Here is an 18,303-nt window from a genome sequence, read left to right as displayed (position 1 = left end):
TCAAACAACTATCATATCTCAGTCATCATGTTAACGTTTAGTTCATATGTTCGCTAATTTTTTAAAGGAAAAGGATTAGATTGGAACATAATGAATATACGAGTGACTATTTTGTAACTTTTAAGAGTCGATGAACTCAATAAAGCAACACTTTGAAGGACCATTTTATAACTTTTAATAATCGAGACACTTAATAAAACATTTACTTATAGTCAATGGACTATTTATGTACTTTACCCATATATATATATATATATATATATATACACAATTTATTGTGTATGGCAGGGGTAGCAAGTTGGAAATTACACGAAAAAAAATCTACCAATTAAGGAGGAGAAAAATAGGCATTGGCCAAATAAATAAATAAATAAAACCCAAAGAAAAAGCAGACGATGGCAAGCACCAGCGCTGTTCTAATCTCCCATTTGCGGTTCAACAGAAGCTGCTTCAAGCTCGTTGAGCCAACCAAGACTCAGCTCGAGTTCACCTCTCTCAAATTCAGGCATTCAAGGACAGGGAGGCTGGAATTCGGTCCTTCGCGGAGCTGGAGAGGTTTTGGTACAGTAGTTTGTTTGGCTGCCGTTGATGACGATGTCAAAGAAAACCGGCAACAAGCCTTCAGTAAAACCAGCAGCGCCTCTGCCACCGAAGATAGACCCGGTATCAATCAAATCGAATCTATTTTTTTTTAAAAATTCTAATTGCTTGCTCTTCGTGATTTAAAGTTTAGTTTCATTTTTCCTCTTGTTGATTATTATTTTCATTATTTTTTATGACGTTAAAAATTTGCTATAAAACAAATCCAAAGCGTGAATAGCAATTATTTTTTCCCGATTTTGAAATGAAAGTTTACTTTGATTCCTGTTTACATAAAAATGAATGTTTGGGATCAAGTTAGATATTTTACACATACTTTAGATGCTTATATATCTGATTTCATATCATTAGAAGCACATGAGCTGCATCTTTTGGATTGTTTTGCTATTATTTCATCTTCTTAATCTAGTTCTCGATGATAATACTCTCAAAATCTCAATAGAATTTCATGCTTCTACGTAAAATGTTGACATCATTTATTTGATTATGATTAGATATGGCTACTATCTCAGCAGAAGAAACACCACAAGGGTCTGAGCAGGATAATGACGAAAGTGCGTTTTATAATTTTCTTTATCCCGATAAAGATCTTCTCCCAGATGATAAAGAAATGACTATATTTGATCATCTCGAAGAGTTACGACAGAGGATATTTGTGTCTGTATTGGCTGTTGGAGCTGCTATGTTGGGGTGCTTTGCATTTTCAAAAGAACTGATTGTATTTCTTGAAGGTCCTGTTAAAGCACAGGGTGTACGATTTCTGCAACTAGCTCCTGGCGAGTTTTTCTTCACAACGTTAAAGGTTAGATTGAATGATTTCTTTGAAATGTATCTCCTATTTCATGTTCATATTTTTGTTTTTGGAACCAAGTAGTACAGCACCATAGGAGATACCTTTGGTATGATGTTCTACCAGCCTATCATATAAGTTTGGGTTAAGTTGAGAGTTAATTGCTGTACAGTGTTATACCTGGAAGAATGTAACATTGCTGGTACAGTTTAATCCTATCCTCCCTGATTAAGTTTAACCTGCAGCTGGCTTGCTGTATTAATATTTGCAACTTTGATTAGATAACAAACTCACAAAAATTGATTTAGTTCATGGTGTTCGGCAGGTGTCGGGATATTGTGGCCTTCTTTTGGGAAGCCCTGTAATTCTGTATGAGATCATAGCCTTTGTTCTTCCAGGTTTGACCAGGGCAGAGAGAAGGTTTCTGGGGCCTATTGTGTTGGGCTCCTCGGTTCTTTTCTATGCCGGTCTTGCTTTTTCCTACTCGGTTCTGACTCCAGCAGCCTTAAATTTCTTTGTTACTTACGCCGAAGGGGTTGTAGAATCTTTGTGGTCTATCGATCAGTACTTCGAGTTTGTACTAGTGCTCATGTTCAGCACAGGCTTGTCTTTCCAGGTATTTCCTACTTTTCTTGGGGTAACGCATGGCTAGAAATTAGCCTCACCATGCATATTTCTATGTTCTGAAGTTCACATCTTCCTTTTTCCCCGCCATAAGATCTCTGTCTGATGATTCTCTTAGCAATGTAAGACTTAAAAAATAAAAGCTTTTAGATTTCTGCAAGTGCAACCACGTTTTTAGGGGAACCTAAACTGTTACCGTCTCATGCTGAGAACAGCCCTTTACCTCGAAGCTTAGATGGCTCCATTTGATTTGCCCTGCAGGTTCCTGTCATACAATTTCTTCTTGGACAACTCGGCCTTGTGTCGGGGGACCAGATGCTTTCCATTTGGAGATATGTAGTGGTTGGTGCAGTCATTGCAGCAGCTGTATTGACACCATCAACAGATCCTCTTACTCAGATGCTTCTGGCAACTCCACTTTTGGGTCTTTACTTAGGTGGTGCATGGGTTGTTAAGCTTACCGGACGGTGATCACTCTGCCGTTCAAACCTTCAGTCGGGATCGGTCTAGCGGCTGGTGCATCGCAATCGTGCTCGTTTCGTATGTTGTTAACAATTAATCATAACAAGATCAGCCTACAAATTCTTTGTCCCGAATATGTATCATTAAGGTAGATTTTTCTTTCCTCCTTGTATGTTTGAAAAGTTCCATCTCTTGCCCTTGTTGCATATCATATTTTCTCCCAAGGCAGCTTTATTGCATCAATAGGTTTATATATCATTAGTTTAACAAAAATATTGGATTTACAACACTTTTTTTAATCACTAAAGTCACTTGATATATTCTAAAATCGTTTATTATTTACATTAAATCTGAGTAATATTATCAAAATCTATATTAATTAAATTATTTGTTGGATATTTGAATTCGTTAAATATCTAAATATAATATATTAAAATGAATAATAAGTTTGGATATCTGAAGTATATTACAAATTCTTAGATAAAATGATATAATGACGTATGCATCAATGGTGTATCAATACTCGGATAAAAGAAAAAAAGATGGATCATTCACCAAACTAACACAAAACTTCTACATTTGAAATATCGATATTCATTGGTTGATCTGTAAAACTAAGAGCCTGAAACCCTAATCCCAACTCTGAGTTAACCATAGAAGGTTGAATTACCTCTCGTGAAATCGGATTTCGGGTTTACAAAGGCGGATAAGACGACGAATCAGAACGGAAGAAATAGAATTCAGGCCTCGACGTCGCCGGCCATGGCGGGTTCAGAGAAGAAAAGGCGTATGATGAAGCAGGGCTGAAAAGGAAAGCGAAAGCGTCGAGGAAGAAGAGGAAGATGGTAGTGATGGGTGCCATTTTCAAACTTCGGCATTGTTTAACGGTTGAAGAAATTACATTTCTCTAGATTTTATCACGTCTCTTGTAGGGTCCTTGGAAGTGGTAGTTTCGTAAAATTAACAATATGAAACAAATTACATATTGACGGTTGTACTTATTTGAGGAATAGTGCATGATAAAGTGAAATTCGCATTATATATCTTATATTAAGGTAGGTATTCTATTAATTAATTAAATTTAGGGTAAAGAACGTAAATAATCTCCCTGTTATAGAGTGTTATCTTATTAAATCTCTCGACTATTAAAAGTTATAAAATTGTCTTTCGAATATAAAGTGTTACTTTGTTGAGTTCATCAACTGTTAAAAGTTACAAAATGATTAGCAGACTATTCATTATGTTTCAAACTCGTCTTTTTTTTGTAAAAAAAATTAGCGATCGTTTAAATCGGATGTTAACACGATGATTGAGATATGATAGTTGTTTGAGATTTTGAGATCAGATTCTATCATATCACAATAAACAAGTTAACGTTCAATTTATAATATTGTCCTTTTCTAATCTATATTGCCAATGAAACACGTAAACAACTGATATTCCCCTTAAGAAACTCATGCAAAGACAGACATTCAAACATGCTATCCATGCATGCAGAAACCACAATTTGAAAGCAACGCCGTAGTCAAAGCTATCTTTGAAAGAAACAGATCGTTAAAACAAAGAACAACATATCATGGTTAAAGCTTTTCATTCACACCCCTGGTTCAGGGTTTGTTACACTACTATTTATAAGAACCCTAAACCCTAAACCAAACGAACCCTGAACGATAACCCCGCTGTGGAACTGGCACCAAGAGAAACAGTAAGAACACGTACTGATGAGATGCATAAATTGTAAGAGCTTAACAAAACCTGATGTGTATATGTATAAATTATATGAGTTTAATAAGACCTACAATAAGAACCCCACTCCTAACCGATCAAACGTTGAAGCCACGACAAGCAAATCCAAGTTGATTGCAATACGCATGTTGAGAAACCTCTAAGCCAATGAGCATAATAGGTCGGTAATTTAACCCGAAATTGGATCCGAATAATAGGGTTGGACTTTTTAAAAAAAGTTTTGGGTTCAGGCTGGGTCGGGTCGAAATTTTTTAGGGAGTGAGATCAGGTTTGAGTGGATCATGGAAAAACTCCGACCAGACCCAGAAATAATAATGTAAATTCTTTAAAAGATTATTATTATTTTAATTAAGTCCTTATTTATATTAAGTCGGGTCAGAATTATACTCTAAAAATTCGAATCGGGTCGAGTCAGGTCGGATGAATAATATGTAATTTTCAAGTCCGATTAGATTTGAGTGAAAGATACATATTTGTCGGATCGAATCAGGTTGATTAAAAACCCGATCCAATCTGATTCGTTGTAATCCCTAATTAAGTATATCAATTTATTTAGACTGATCAAGTACCGACACACGCACATATATATATATATATATATATATATACAATTTATACATCGTGCAAGCATATTAATTAATTAATTAATTAATTAATTAATTAATACAATTTGGAGGTCTCTCACTGAAGCTACTCTCAACTTGGTATTAGGGGCAGCCTACTATCCTACCTCCCCCTTACCCCATTACATATGGGAACAAGGGTCATCTAATTTTGAAATGACCATCCAGCTCAGTTGGTAGAGCACAAGGTTCTTAATCTTGAGGTCGTGAGATCAAGTCCCACGGAGGACATTTCATAATTCGGAGGTCTCTTACGGAAGTTGCTCTCAACCTGATGTTGGAGGCATCCTACTATCTTACCTCCCCTTACCCCATACATATGGGAAAAAGAAACAACCATTTTTTTATGGGTAGTGTTTCATCTGCTGCTTACTTGTCCTCTGATTTTATTCCGATACTGAAAATTATGTTATATTATATTTTTTGATATTATACGTAAGTTGGGAAAGACTTCGTTTTGTGATCTATAAAAGAAATAAATAAAAATAAACATGAAAGAATATATTTTAAATCGATATTATTTTATTAAATATATATTTTTTAATCCTTAAACTATAATTTTTTATTTTTAAATTAATTAAACATTTAATAACATCGTTATTTTAGTTGATTATTATTTCTTCAAAAACTTAAGGGAAAATTACGCGTTTGGTATTTAAATTATCAGTTTTGATTCGTTTAGTATTTAAATTTTTAATTTTTTAATATACTTGCATGTGTCACCTTTTTATGGGTAAATTGCATCATTCATCACTTAATTATTTTTTCACTCATATTTTGGTCAATAAAGTTTACATTTTTTAATTTAATTACTTAATTTTAAAATTACTCCTAATTCAATCACTCTAACTTTCAAATTTATTTATGTTTTATTTTTAATTATATATTAATAAAATAATAATAAAAATGGCATATCAAAAAAATATTAAAAAAATCAAATAGAGTGATTAAAATAGGAGCAATCTGAAAGTTGAGTAGTTAAATTTAAATTTTTTAAACTTTAGTATGAAAATATGATTGAAAAGATAGTTGAGTGATGAATGATGTAATTCACCCATAAAAAATATAGTGTCATTAAGTTTTTAACGTCGAGGTACTAAAATGAAAAAAAATCTAAACATAAAGTATGATTTTGATTTTTTTAAAAGTTTAGGTACTAAAACGGATCAAAATTGATAGTTTAGATACTAAACATGTAATTTACTCGAAACTTAATTAGATGGCTGTAAACTAGCCGAGTCGAGCTCGAGTATTGTTGTGCTCGACTCTACTCGAAAACTCTAAAATGAAACTCGACTCGACTAGAAAACTCGCAAGCCTAAAATTTTCAAACTCTACTCGAACTCGAAACCATGAATTAAAGCTCGTAAAAGCTCAAAATGAAAAAAAACACTTAAACTTAACTCGATTGGAACTCAAAATTCAAACTCGAACTTGAACCTTCAATACATGAGAACCTTGTACTATATTTTTTTTAAAATAAACCAATACGAATGTTACTATTATTAATAATTTAATTTTAATTTTTTAATATATTATATTTTTGAGCTGTTTGCGATATTTTCGAATTTAGTATTAAGTAACTTGTTTTGGCTCGTTAAGAATTTGAATCGAGTTCAAGTCGAATATTTATGAAATTTTCATCGAATCAATATCGACTAACTCATAATATGCATCATAATCTACAACCTTAATTAAGTAAACGTAAACGCAACAAGATCCCGGAAAATTTTCAAACTCGAACCTTTTTATAGAGATTTGCTCCTTTTATTATAAAATATATATAGTTAAAAGCTGGCAAATAGTCGATCGGCTTCGACTTTCACCGACTTTCACGTGGCAAGAACTACAAGTCCCAGAACATATGAGAGTTGTGATCCAACTGTCTTCTCACTGTCAAGAAATATTCCTCTGAATCTGCTTAATTTAACCGCCTTCTGCCATTGCCGGTTGCTCATCCGATCCTCCATCTAAAACTACTGATACCATTAGGATTAACCAAGCATGGCGGCAGCTTCGAGGATCTCTTCATTGCTTTCCCGGTCATTGGCTTCCTCAACTTCTTCTTCTCTGCTCTCCAGAGGTATGTTCATTTGAATCGATTACTTATTCTCCAATGAATTTATTACCTAATAATATTGAAAATTGTTTTCTTTTGATTCCAGGGAGGATCGGTGGAGTTGGGAGATCAGTTGTTTGCGGCTACACCACTACTGATGCTGCTTTAGAGAAACCGATTACCCCTTCGGTCAAAGTGAGCTGCACGAAGCTTTTAATCAATGGCGACTATGTTGATTCAGCTTCGGGCAAAACTTTTCCGACGTATGATCCCAGGACAGGAGATGTGATTGCTCATGTTGCTGAAGGTGATGCTGAAGATGTAAATCGAGCAGTTTCCGCCGCACGCAAGGCGTTTGATCAAGGACCCTGGCCAAAGATGACTGCTTATGTAAGTAACTCCATTATTGTTTTTTCTTCTTCCTATTTCGTATACAATAGATTATCTTCAACCCTGCTAAAATTTGTTTTTGTTGTTTTCCAGGAAAGATCAAGGGTGTTATTCAAATTTGCTGATCTTATTGATCAACATACTGAAGAACTTGCTACACTTGAGACTTGGGATAATGGGAAGCCATATGAACAAGCTGCTAAGGTTGAACTGCCAATGATCTCTCGTCTGATCCGATACTATGCCGGTCGGTAAAACTAAATCCTTTGAAATTATACTGTGTTCTTGTCTGCTTTTTATGGATTAATGTTTGACACAGAGTGTTCTTTGGGTTATTTAGGTTGGGCAGATAAGATTCATGGTCTTACAGTTCCAGCTGATAGTCCACACCTTGTGCAAACCATACATGAACCAATTGGTGTTGCTGGTCAAATTATTCCATGGAATTTCCCCCTTCTCATGTTTGCTTGGAAGGTTGCACCTGCCTTGGCATGTGGCAATACCGTTGTCATTAAGACGGCGGAGCAGACTCCGTTGTCTGCTCTTTATGCCGCCAAGCTACTTCACGAGGTACTTTTTCTTTTCATATTGAATTCTTGCCTACGGAAACATGAACAATCGGATTGATTATTGATTCCTCATTCTCACTGGGAATCATTTTCACAGGCTGGGATTCCTGCAGGTGTTGTAAATGTGGTTTCAGGTTATGGTCCAACTGCTGGTGCTGCTCTTGCCAGTCATATGCAAGTCGATAAGGTACTTTACATCGTTAAAGTGAACTACTTAGTCCTAGAGTAATTCATGTTCTGTACCATTTGGAATTTACAGCTTGCTTTCACTGGATCAACTGAAACTGGAAAAATTGTCCTTCAATTGGCTGCAAAAAGCAATCTTAAGCCCGTAACATTGGAGCTCGGGGGAAAATCACCTTTTATCGTATGCAAGGATGCCGATGTTGACAAGGCAGTTGAGCTGGCTCACTTTGCTTTGTTCTTCAATCAGGTAATGCCCGATGAAATGCACTGAAATCAGTTTAGGAATCGGGTTTCTTTTTATCAACACTAGTTATAAACCATTTGTAGGGACAATGTTGCTGTGCTGGTTCTCGTACATACGTACACGAGAGTGTGTACGATGAATTCTTAGAGAAGGCGAAGGCGCGTGCATTGAAACGTAGCGTTGGCGACCCATTCGTGGCAGGCATTGAACAAGGTCCTCAGGTAAAGTCAACTACCAACGTATAGAGCCTTCTGTATTCTCCCATGGTAGCTTCTATCTAATTGTACTTACACCGATGCATACTCAAATCAGATTGATTCAGAACAATTTGAAAAGATCATGAAGTACATAAGATCAGGTGTCGAAAGTGGTGCAACCCTCGAAACCGGCGGTGAGAGGCTCGGAGACAAGGGCTACTACATTCAGCCCACCGTTTTCTCCAACGTAAACGAAAACATGTTGATAGCAAAGGATGAGATATTCGGTCCAGTCCAATCCATCCTGAAATTCAAGTGAGCAAAATCATCACCCTTGCCCTATTGAACACAGTTAACGTGACCGATGCTGATAATAGTAATTACTTCCCGTTACTCGCAGGGACATCGGCGAGGTCATCCGGAGGGCGAACATGACCTCTTACGGACTGGCGGCGGGTGTGTTCACGCAGGACATAGACACGGCAAACACGTTGACCCGAGCACTGAAAGTGGGAACGGTGTGGGTGAACTGCTACGATGTGTTCGACGCGGCTATCCCATTTGGTGGGTACAAGATGAGCGGACAGGGAAGAGAAAAGGGTATTCACTGTCTTAGCAATTACTTGCAAGTCAAGGCAGTTGTCACTCCCTTGAAGGATCCGGCATGGATCTGAAATTTGTTCCACAAGCAATACTTTACTTTACTGCATCTGTTTCATTACTTGGCGGAAATAAAGAGAGAAGATTGTGGGAATAATAATTATAATTAAGCCAAGAGCGTGAGTTTGTCATAGCTTTATTATAAATAGATATTTAAAATTAATAAAAATTTACATGAATCAATCGAACTCTCGATGATAAAATAATTGTTTATTCCTTGAGATTTTAGATTATAGCACCATGAATGTCATGAGTATGTACATTCAATGTCAAATGGTTAGAAATTATATTTGTACAAATACTAACTTATACTTGCCCCATATTAATAAAAAGGGTAAAGTACATAAATAGTCCCCCAATTATAGAGTGTTGTGTTATTGAGTTTTCAGACTATTAAAAGTTAAAAAATGGTCACCCAACTATTCATTGCCAATTTCGTCATTTTTCTGTTAAAAAATGATGACAATTTGAGTAGGTTGTTAACATGTTGACTGATATATAATATAATATAATATCAGAATTTCAAACGACTATCATATCCCTATCAGCAAGTTAATGTCTAGCTCAAACCACTATCAATTGCTAACAAAAAAATATGAGTTTGGAACATAATGGATAGTTAGATGACCATTTTGTAACATAATGGATAGTTAGATGACCATTTTGTAACTTTTAATAGTCGAGGACTAATAAAAACAACGTTCAATAATGAATGAACAATTTTATAACTTTTAATAATAGAATAACTTAATAAAGTACTACTGTAAAGCCAAAGATTATTTGTATATTTTACCCTAAAAATAGAAATTTAAAAGTCATGTAAAGAGATAAAAAAACAAACTTAACTGGTAAAGATTTTGCACATAATGAAGACATCAATTATATAAAAAAAGGAAAAAAATTAAAACGAAAGACAAATTTAACAAATAAAAAAAAATTATAGATTAAATAAAAAGTAGTCAATTTATTTAGTTAAAGAAAAAATTATAATGTAATTTTAATATTCAAGCTTTAAAATTTAAATTCGAATTATTTAATATAAGTTTACTAAAATAGCTTAAACGACTTAAATTTTAAAAATAAATTATTTTTAATATCAACAACTTGTTGGTCTAGTGGGATGAGACATTAAGGGTCTGTTTGCTTAGCTGTAATTGGTTTTCCAGAAAACTGGAATTTGAATTACTGGAAAATGAATTACTGAAATTTGAATTCTGGAAAATGAATTACATTTCTGTAAAATGAATTACATTTCTGGAAAATGAATTACATTTCTGGAAAACATCTGGAAAACGTTTTATGATGTTTGGAAGATGTTATTTAGGGTCTGTTTGTTTCCCGTAATTGGAATTACGGAATTGGTTTTCCTCGAATTCCCGTGTTTGTTTCACGTAATTCGTTTTCCGAAAAATATTTTCCCGTGTTTGTTTCACGTAATTCGTTTTCCGGAAAACGTTTTCCCGTGTTTGTTTCACGCAATTCGTTTTCCGGAATGTAATTCATTTTCCTAGTAACAGAATTTCTTTTGTGTTTTCTGTAAAATGACTTACGGATTCATTTTCCGTAAGTCATTTTCCGAATTTCTCACTTCAAACCAAAAATACTCAAAATAATTTTATTTTATGAATTTAATATTAATAAAATATTTTAATATCATTTTCATCAAAATATTAATTATTAAAATATTTAAAATATATTTATTAATATTTATAATAATATAATATTATATTTTTAATATTATATAAAATAATCAATTATATTATAATAATATAAGATATTATATTTTATTTTAATAATATATAATAATTTTTTTATATATTTAATAATGAATAATATTATTTATATATTTCAATAATATTTTAGTAAAGATATTAAAATATACTAATTAATATTTTTAAAATATAATATAGTACTATTACTTTAATAAATAATTAATATAATTTATAAAATTTTATTTCACTAAAATATACCGAAAAAATGTTTAAATAACATCTTCCAAACATCATAAAACGTTTTCCAGATGTTTTCCAGAAATGTAATTCATTTTCCAGAAATGTAATTCATTTTCCAGAATTCAAATTCCAGTAATTCATTTTCCAGTAATTCAAATTCCAGTAATTCAAATTCCAGTAATTCATTTTCTGAAAAACCAATTACAGTTAAACAAACAGATCCTTAAACATTTTTCGGTATATTTTAGTGAAATAAAATTTTATAAATTATATTAATTATTTATTAAAGTAATAGTACTATATTATATTTTAAAAATATTAATTAGTATATTTTAATATCTTTACTAAAATATTATTGAAATATATAAATAATATTATTCATTATTAAATATATAAAAAAAATTATTATATATTATTAAAATAAAAATATAATATCTTATATTATTATAATATAATTGATTATTTTATATAATATTAAAAATATAATATTATATTATTATAAATATTAATAAATATATTTTAAATATTTTAATAATTAATATTTTGATGAAAATGATATTAAAATATTTTATTAATATTAGATTCATAAAATAAAATTATTTTGAGTATTTTTGCTTTGAAGTGAAAAGTTCGGAAAATGACTTACGGAAAATGAATCCGTAAGTCATTTTACAGAAAACACAAAGGAAATTCTGTTACTTTACATTCCGGAAAACGAATTACGTGAAACAAACACGGGAAAACGTTTTCCGGAAAACGAATTACGTGAAACAAACACGGGAAAACATTTTCCGGAAAACGAATTACGTGAAACAAACACGGGAATTCGGGGAAAACCAATTCCGTAATTCCAATTACGGGAAACAAACAGACCCTAAATCTCTTAAGCAAGGTTAGGAGTTTGAATCCTGGCGATTGCGAATAGAACAAACTGAGTCGGAATAGTCGCCCTAGACTCTATAATACCCGATCCGAATTAGTCGATTAATAGATAAAAAAAGCTAGTGATTTATACCATAAATTTTTTTTTCAAATCAAATTAAATTGTATTTATCCCTCATATTAATCAATTTTTTAATCCCACTAGACCTAATCTTGATTTTTCTAAACTAAACAATAAGCACGTTCTACATCTGGCCTATATTTAGTAATTACATGTTGCACAACAAAGAGATAAATGAGAAGGGCATCACAAAGGAGAAATAATTATTGAAGTTGTTCAAAAGAAAAATTATTGAAGGGGTAAAATATAAATTTGGTAACTGAATTTGACTATTTCTTTTATTTTACTCACTTTCCTTTAGTTTTTTTTTTAATTTTTCACTGAATTTAATACATTAAAATTTTATGGTTATCTTTTTCTCACTAACGACGTTACGACATGATTTTTTAATTTATTTTTAATGAGTAAATTACAAATTTAATCACTGAATTTTACTCTCTCTTTTATTTCACATACTATACTTTTAATTATTTTCAATTTAATCAATGAACTTTATGTATTATATTTGTTGGTCACTCCTCTATTGATAACAAAAAAGCTAAGTCATAACGCTGTTAGCGAGGAAACGGTTAGATGACAAAAAAAACCTCTTATATTAAGTTCAATGAGAAAATTAAAAAGATTTCAAGTATAATAAGCGGAATATGAGAGAGTAAAATTTAGTTGTCAAATTTATAATTTATCTTTATTGAAATATGTCAATAATTGCAAAACGGCATCGCATTTTCCGCACAGGAAATATCTCAAATTATCCCTCTACATTCCCATCATACCCGGTTTTGGGGAAACTGTGATCCAGGTTTAGTTGCTTTTAAAGAAAGACTCTCCGAATGGGTTTCTCCGGTGCATCCACGACCGACGGAGGCACAGAACCCGACGCCGAATGCGCTCTCCTCCTCCGCCAATCGCCGAAGCCAGAAGACAGATTCAATTTGTCCTACATCATCTACTTCATTTTAGGCATCGGAGTCCTCCTCCCATGGAATTCCTTCATCACCGCCGTCGATTACTTCTCCTACATCTACCCGGAAGCTTCGGTCGATCGTGTATTCGCCGTCTCTTACATGGTGGTCAACCTCTTCTGCCTTGTGTTCATTGTGTTATATGCTCACAAGAGTGAAGGTTACGTGCGGATCAATGTTGGTTTGGTCCTATTCGTGGTTTCCCTCCTCATCGTGCCCGTCATGGATGCGGTTTATATAAAGGGTCGGGTCGGGTTGTATGACGGTTTCTACGTTACCGTCGGGGTTCTCGCTTTGGCGGGTATATCAGATGCGCTTGTTCAAGGTGGGCTCTTCGGGGCAGCTGGGGAATTGCCGGAACGCTACATGCAGGCCATCGTTGCAGGATCCGGCGGTTCTGGTAATTCAACAAGAACCCATTTTTTCAGTAATTGTAGATATGGATGTTGACTTAACTATTTGATTTCATGAATGCTTGAAAGTTGGTTCAGTTGATTAGTGCTTAAAGAAGTCATTACTCAATATTTAAGGAACTTGTTCATTGATTACTTGAGAGCTCAGAAATTGAGCTGTTTTGATTAACTTATAGTAACCCAACTAGTGGTTTGAGTCGACCATAACTTAATTATTTTCTAGGTATGTTTAGCTGTTACACCTTAAGATTGCCTCGGTTTGCCGGATACCTAATAAAGCTCCCGATAAATCTTTAGTTACTATGAGCCCTGAATCTGTTCATATGCAGAACTGTGCTGCTTCTTGTCAAATTGTATCTGATGCAATTTTTAATTTGTCAAATTGTTGGCTTCAGGGGTCCTTGTTTCGCTGCTGAGACTCCTAACCAAAGCTGTATTTCCACAAGATGCTGATGGCCTGAGAAAAAGCGCATATCTTTATTTTTTCACGAGCATTGTGTTCATGGTTATATGCATAGTCTTGTACAATGTGGCACACAGGCTTCCGATTATGAGGTACTACGAGGAGTTGAAGATCGAGGCTGTTAAGGAGGAAAACGTGGAGAAAGGTCCGATTACCGGGCCTGTTTGGAGAGCAACTTTGTGGAATATAGTAGGAACAGTAAAATGGTATGGGTTTGGGGTCGTTCTCATATATCTTGTGACTTTGGCTATATTTCCAGGATATATCACAGAAGATGTACACTCGTCGATTCTCAAAGACTGGTATCCAGTCCTCCTAATTATGTGCTACAATGTGTTTGACCTTGTGGGCAAATCATTGACCGCTGTCTATCTCCTTGAAAATGCAAAGGTTGCAATTTCTGCTTGTGTTGTGAGGTTACTATTCTTTCCCATCTTCATAGGCTGCTTGCACGGTCCTCAGTTCTTCCAGACAGAGATTCCCATCTCGTTACTAACTTGCCTTCTAGGGCTAACTAATGGCTACTTGACAAGTGTGTTAATGATCATGGCTCCCAAATCTGTTCACATACAGCACGCCGAGACTTCCGGCATTGTTATGGTATTGTTTCTAGTTGTTGGTCTGGCATCAGGATCGGTCATAGCCTGGTTCTGGGTCATCTAATATGTTGTAAAATTTTATGATAAATCCTGTGCTTGAAGCAGGCATAACTGCTCTCATAGTATGTCTGTGTCTTAAAACCGTATGATGCATCAAGTGTTCTTGAAAATGAATATGGGCTGTTTCACCGGAAAACAAATATGTGAACATATTTATTTATCCATATCATGTTCACATATTTTAGGTCAATGTACTTGGAAAACATTTGCACTGTACCAATCTAAATTTTATCATGTAATTTCGTTCAAGATATTCTGCATTTATAAAGATTTTTTTTAAAATCCGTACTTTTTTCTTTGCATAATATCCATATAAAAGATTGAAAATTAAGTTGAACCCCTTGAAGAAAAGCACATTACATTTAACCGATTAAATCGGTTTGAATTCGATGACAAGAATAAGAAAATAATACAACAGTTTAACGTGCCCTACTTCATTCCTACTCCACTCGTCTGAGGTGAGGCTTGAGACAAGATTAAGCAAAATTTGGTCTGTTCATAATCCAATAAATCACGTACCGGTACCAGTGTTGAGAGCCACCCGGAATTGCTCTGGAACGCGAAGCAAGGGTGCTTGAATTGTACCAGGGTTCCCAGCTGACCACAGGCAGCCATCTGATCATCTCCTCTACTGAATTGCATAAAAACAGTGCAACCATCCTTTGCTAAAACATTTCTAAACTCAATCATCTTCTCGTCGCAGCTCGGTCTAAATTGAGACCCAGAATGAGGATTGAAAGAAATAAGATTGATTTTGCAAGGAATACCCTTCACAAGATCGATTAATCTGTTTGCATCCTCGATGCTGCAGATAGAAATCAATGTCATTGACAGTTGGAATTATATCAATTCAATTAAGATTGCAAAAACTAATAAACATGTCAATGGCTTCAGCATATGGAAATCAAAGATTCATAAGCAACAGAGATAATCTGATAGCTGGAATTGGTGTTCTACTGTGGATAAACTATTGGAATATTGAAGTTTCAACATTGCAAAGTAAACTGATAGAAACCCACTAACATTCAGTCTATATACCCAAAAACAATATTTCAGGTCAAAGACACAGCAAAATGTAGTGATCACAATACGTGTTAAATGGAATCACATCAACCCAAATCTCAGTTGCACTTGAACTTGCCCTTGAAATCGATGCACACACAATGACTAGGAAATTAATCAACACTCCTTAAGTTTCAAATATTTAAAGGGAAAGAATGATTGATTGCGTACGATCTAACTCCGCATCCTTAAACACTTAAACAATATGAAATATTGCTTAAAAGGGTAAGGTTATCTAACATGTCATTGATTCCTGCAAACATCACATATTCAAATAGAACTTTGTAGTTATTTTTGAACTTTAGTTTCTCCCTAAGGGTCTCAAGAAGAAGGTTTAGTTTATACTACTGATTAATTGGCATGATCCAATTCCTGACCTGCATGATTTGTCAAAAAAAAAAACAGGCCAGTATCCCACTTTCTATATCTCCCTCTTTACACTTATTTGTTCCTTCCTTTTGTGACACAGAGCACAAGTGCATTCTACTCTTTTATGTGTATGTGTGTATATATACATGCAAGAAAGATGAGTAGCAGCAGTAGGAGTATATATATGATAATAAAATACCTCATCAGTTGTAGCATTCAAACTAACAGCTAAGGCACATTTGGATTCATGGAGAAAACGTTTCAGCTGGGGAACAAGTCCACTTGTAGAAACAGTGACTTTGCAAGGGCTAAAGTGAAGGCCTTGTTCATCCACCATGATATCAGAAGCTTTTATGACATTTTCAATAGTATGAAATGGCTCTCCCATTCCCTTCAAATTCAAGTAGCAATAACACTTAAGGTCACAATAAGGTTCACTGAAAATAATTGAATACTGTGCAATCGGATAATCTAAGAAAACCTTAGAACCCATTAGTAGTCTATAAAAACAGGATTAAATACCCACAATTTTTTCATTAGTAAAAATGAAAAAAAATGTTTATTTGAAGGACAAGTCTTTTGAGTGTCTACACACATCATATGGGATTGACAACAGAAAAAAGAAGAAAATTTTCGCTCAGAAACTTTGACTCTCAAATAACTAGCACTTCATGACTACAGACCAATTTAATGCTGTTTGTTTAAACATTTCCAGAACAAAACTCCATCTAGTAGATGCACAACATGCCAAATTATGAATATATAAATATACATTCTAATAGATGAAAGACACGCAGATCCCAACAGGCAAGAGAGCACTGATTATTTTCCAAGCAATAGAGTCAATGAACACTGGGAATCTGCAGTAAACATACCATAAATACAACATTTGTAATGGAACCAATATCAACAGAGAGCAATCGCCATGCATATACAGCTTGCTCTACAATCTCAGCCGCAGTTAAATGTCTCCTCAGACCCATCCTACAATGTAAATCCATTAATAAAAGAAATACACCCTAGAGAGTAATGATTTCTGAGAGTCCGAATCTATCTAAATTGCCAATTTAGGAAAATAACTTGCCTGCCAGTGTAGAAGAATTGGCAATTCATGGCATAGCCCACTTGGCTCGAAACGCAAACCGTCGACCTGCCCCTATCGCAAGGTATCACCACTGTTTCTATTACCAACCCGTCGTCCAGCACGAACAAAATCTGCAACCTCCTGTGTGAGTTTCAAAATCAATTAGAAGACTCTCAAAGTAGTGCAAGCAACTGACCCAAGGTGGAAATACATATTTAAGGTGTTATGGAGATGAAAAGCATCCGAGTAAAAACAAATAGTTTACTGAAATTGCAAGAGGTTGATTATTATTAGATTATGTTGTACCTTTCTAGTTCCATCGGATGCAGTGCGAATATCTTTGAATGAAAAGGCTCTAAATTCAGCATGCTCACTCAGCATTTTCTTGAAATCTTTGTTTAATCCTAAAAACCACGAGTACCCATTAATCGAATCATTCGCAGGATTACAAAAAACCAAAAGAAAAACAAGGTTCTCTAATGGAGGAAGTAAACTTGATAGAGAAGAAGAAGAAAAAAAAAACCTTCTAGTTCATCGATATTATGTGCCCAAATATTATCTCCATAGAGACGCTTCCACAACATTAAAGCCTGACCGGGCCTGAATCGATGTGATTGAACCCATTCCTGATCAATAAAACCCCAGAAGATTAGACACGGAGATTCAAAATCACAAACTTCACACACCATGAACTTTTAATAAAGACCCACTTGAAGTTCGCCGTAATTCATCACTTTGAGAAGCACCTTGGAGCTCTTGGGATTTTGATAGCTTTCCCCACGTTCAAAATCAGGGAGATCATCGTTTTCGGGGAGGGGAAGAAGTGGGAATGCAGAAGAGCAGCTAGAGGGGGCTGAGATTGAAATGGAGCGAAAGCCATGTGAGGAAGCCAAGGTGATGAGATGATGTGGTTTTAAACAAGTGAAGGAAATGAGAGGGCGAAGGGAAGCATATCGGAGGGCGGTGGCCGGAGAAGAGGGAGAGGCAAACGCCGTAGCCAGGAAGAGAGAGTTAGCTCCGAATCGGACTCGCCTCATCCACATATACCCCGTCTCCATTTTATGTTTTGTTGCTTACAGAGAATTACAGGGCTTTTATCGGGGTTTGTCAAACTATCGCCTTACACGGCGTCGTTTATTATATTTTTTTGTAGTTAATCCCTCCCTATATTTTACTCAAAATCAAT

General features: G+C 34.6%; 3 protein-coding genes and 1 pseudogene across 4 annotated transcripts; 3 read left to right on the top strand and 1 right to left on the bottom strand.

Moving 5' to 3' along the window:
* Positions 1 to 317: 317 nt before the first annotated feature.
* LOC120216101 (sec-independent protein translocase protein TATC, chloroplastic-like) lies at positions 318 to 11,744 on the top strand. 2 transcript variants are annotated; one of them, XM_039213613.1, is made up of 5 exons: positions 318 to 663; positions 1,095 to 1,402; positions 1,716 to 2,006; positions 2,276 to 2,508; positions 11,732 to 11,744. In XM_039213613.1, exons 1-4 carry the CDS (start codon positions 396 to 398, stop codon positions 2,483 to 2,485), a joined length of 1,077 nt encoding a protein of 358 aa, XP_039069544.1. In that variant the 5' UTR covers positions 318 to 395; the 3' UTR covers positions 2,486 to 2,508; positions 11,732 to 11,744. The 2 variants fall into 2 exon arrangements, with proteins under 2 accessions (XP_039069544.1, XP_039069543.1); XM_039213612.1 differs by lacking the exon at positions 11,732 to 11,744 and having other exon boundaries at positions 2,276 to 2,658.
* Positions 6,748 to 9,225, top strand: LOC120216100 (benzaldehyde dehydrogenase, mitochondrial-like). The gene is made up of 9 exons (XM_039213611.1): positions 6,748 to 6,928; positions 7,011 to 7,294; positions 7,388 to 7,541; positions 7,635 to 7,864; positions 7,961 to 8,050; positions 8,123 to 8,296; positions 8,377 to 8,514; positions 8,606 to 8,805; positions 8,891 to 9,225. Exons 1-9 carry the CDS (start codon positions 6,850 to 6,852, stop codon positions 9,162 to 9,164), a joined length of 1,623 nt encoding a protein of 540 aa, XP_039069542.1. The 5' UTR covers positions 6,748 to 6,849; the 3' UTR covers positions 9,165 to 9,225.
* Positions 11,745 to 12,867: 1,123 nt separating the features above from the next.
* Positions 12,868 to 14,744, top strand: LOC120216099 (equilibrative nucleotide transporter 1-like). Its single transcript, XM_039213610.1, has 2 exons — positions 12,868 to 13,467; positions 13,876 to 14,744. Exons 1-2 carry the CDS (start codon positions 12,936 to 12,938, stop codon positions 14,604 to 14,606), a joined length of 1,263 nt encoding a protein of 420 aa, XP_039069541.1. The 5' UTR covers positions 12,868 to 12,935; the 3' UTR covers positions 14,607 to 14,744.
* Positions 14,745 to 14,971: 227 nt separating this feature from the next.
* Positions 14,972 to 18,178, bottom strand: LOC120216098 (annotated as a pseudogene).
* Positions 18,179 to 18,303: the final 125 nt, after the last annotated feature.

Source organism: Hibiscus syriacus, unplaced genomic scaffold (assembly GCF_006381635.1).
Source record: "Hibiscus syriacus cultivar Baekdansim isolate YM2019G1 unplaced genomic scaffold, ASM638163v2 tig00110156_pilon, whole genome shotgun sequence".
Lineage (NCBI taxonomy): Eukaryota > Viridiplantae > Streptophyta > Magnoliopsida > Malvales > Malvaceae > Hibiscus > Hibiscus syriacus.
The sequence above is the reverse complement of the archived record's forward strand: the minus strand, read 5'-3'. Positions and strand labels throughout refer to the sequence as shown.

Excerpts from the sequence above, each read along its gene's own strand:
- LOC120216099 (XM_039213610.1), top strand. The coding sequence starts at position 12,936 with ATGGGTTTCTCCGGTGCATCCACGACCGACGGAGGCACAGAACCCGAC. Across the intron at positions 13,468-13,875 it reads TGCAGGATCCGGCGGTTCTG|GGGTCCTTGTTTCGCTGCTG; the intron begins GTAATTCAACAA and ends TGTTGGCTTCAG.
- LOC120216101 (XM_039213613.1), top strand. The coding sequence starts at position 396 with ATGGCAAGCACCAGCGCTGTTCTAATCTCCCATTTGCGGTTCAACAGA. Across the intron at positions 664-1,094 it reads TGCCACCGAAGATAGACCCG|ATATGGCTACTATCTCAGCA; the intron begins GTATCAATCAAA and ends GATTATGATTAG. Across the intron at positions 2,007-2,275 it reads GCACAGGCTTGTCTTTCCAG|GTTCCTGTCATACAATTTCT; the intron begins GTATTTCCTACT and ends TTTGCCCTGCAG.
- LOC120216100 (XM_039213611.1), top strand. The coding sequence starts at position 6,850 with ATGGCGGCAGCTTCGAGGATCTCTTCATTGCTTTCCCGGTCATTGGCT. Across the intron at positions 6,929-7,010 it reads TTCTTCTCTGCTCTCCAGAG|GGAGGATCGGTGGAGTTGGG; the intron begins GTATGTTCATTT and ends TTTTGATTCCAG. Across the intron at positions 8,515-8,605 it reads GCATTGAACAAGGTCCTCAG|ATTGATTCAGAACAATTTGA; the intron begins GTAAAGTCAACT and ends TACTCAAATCAG.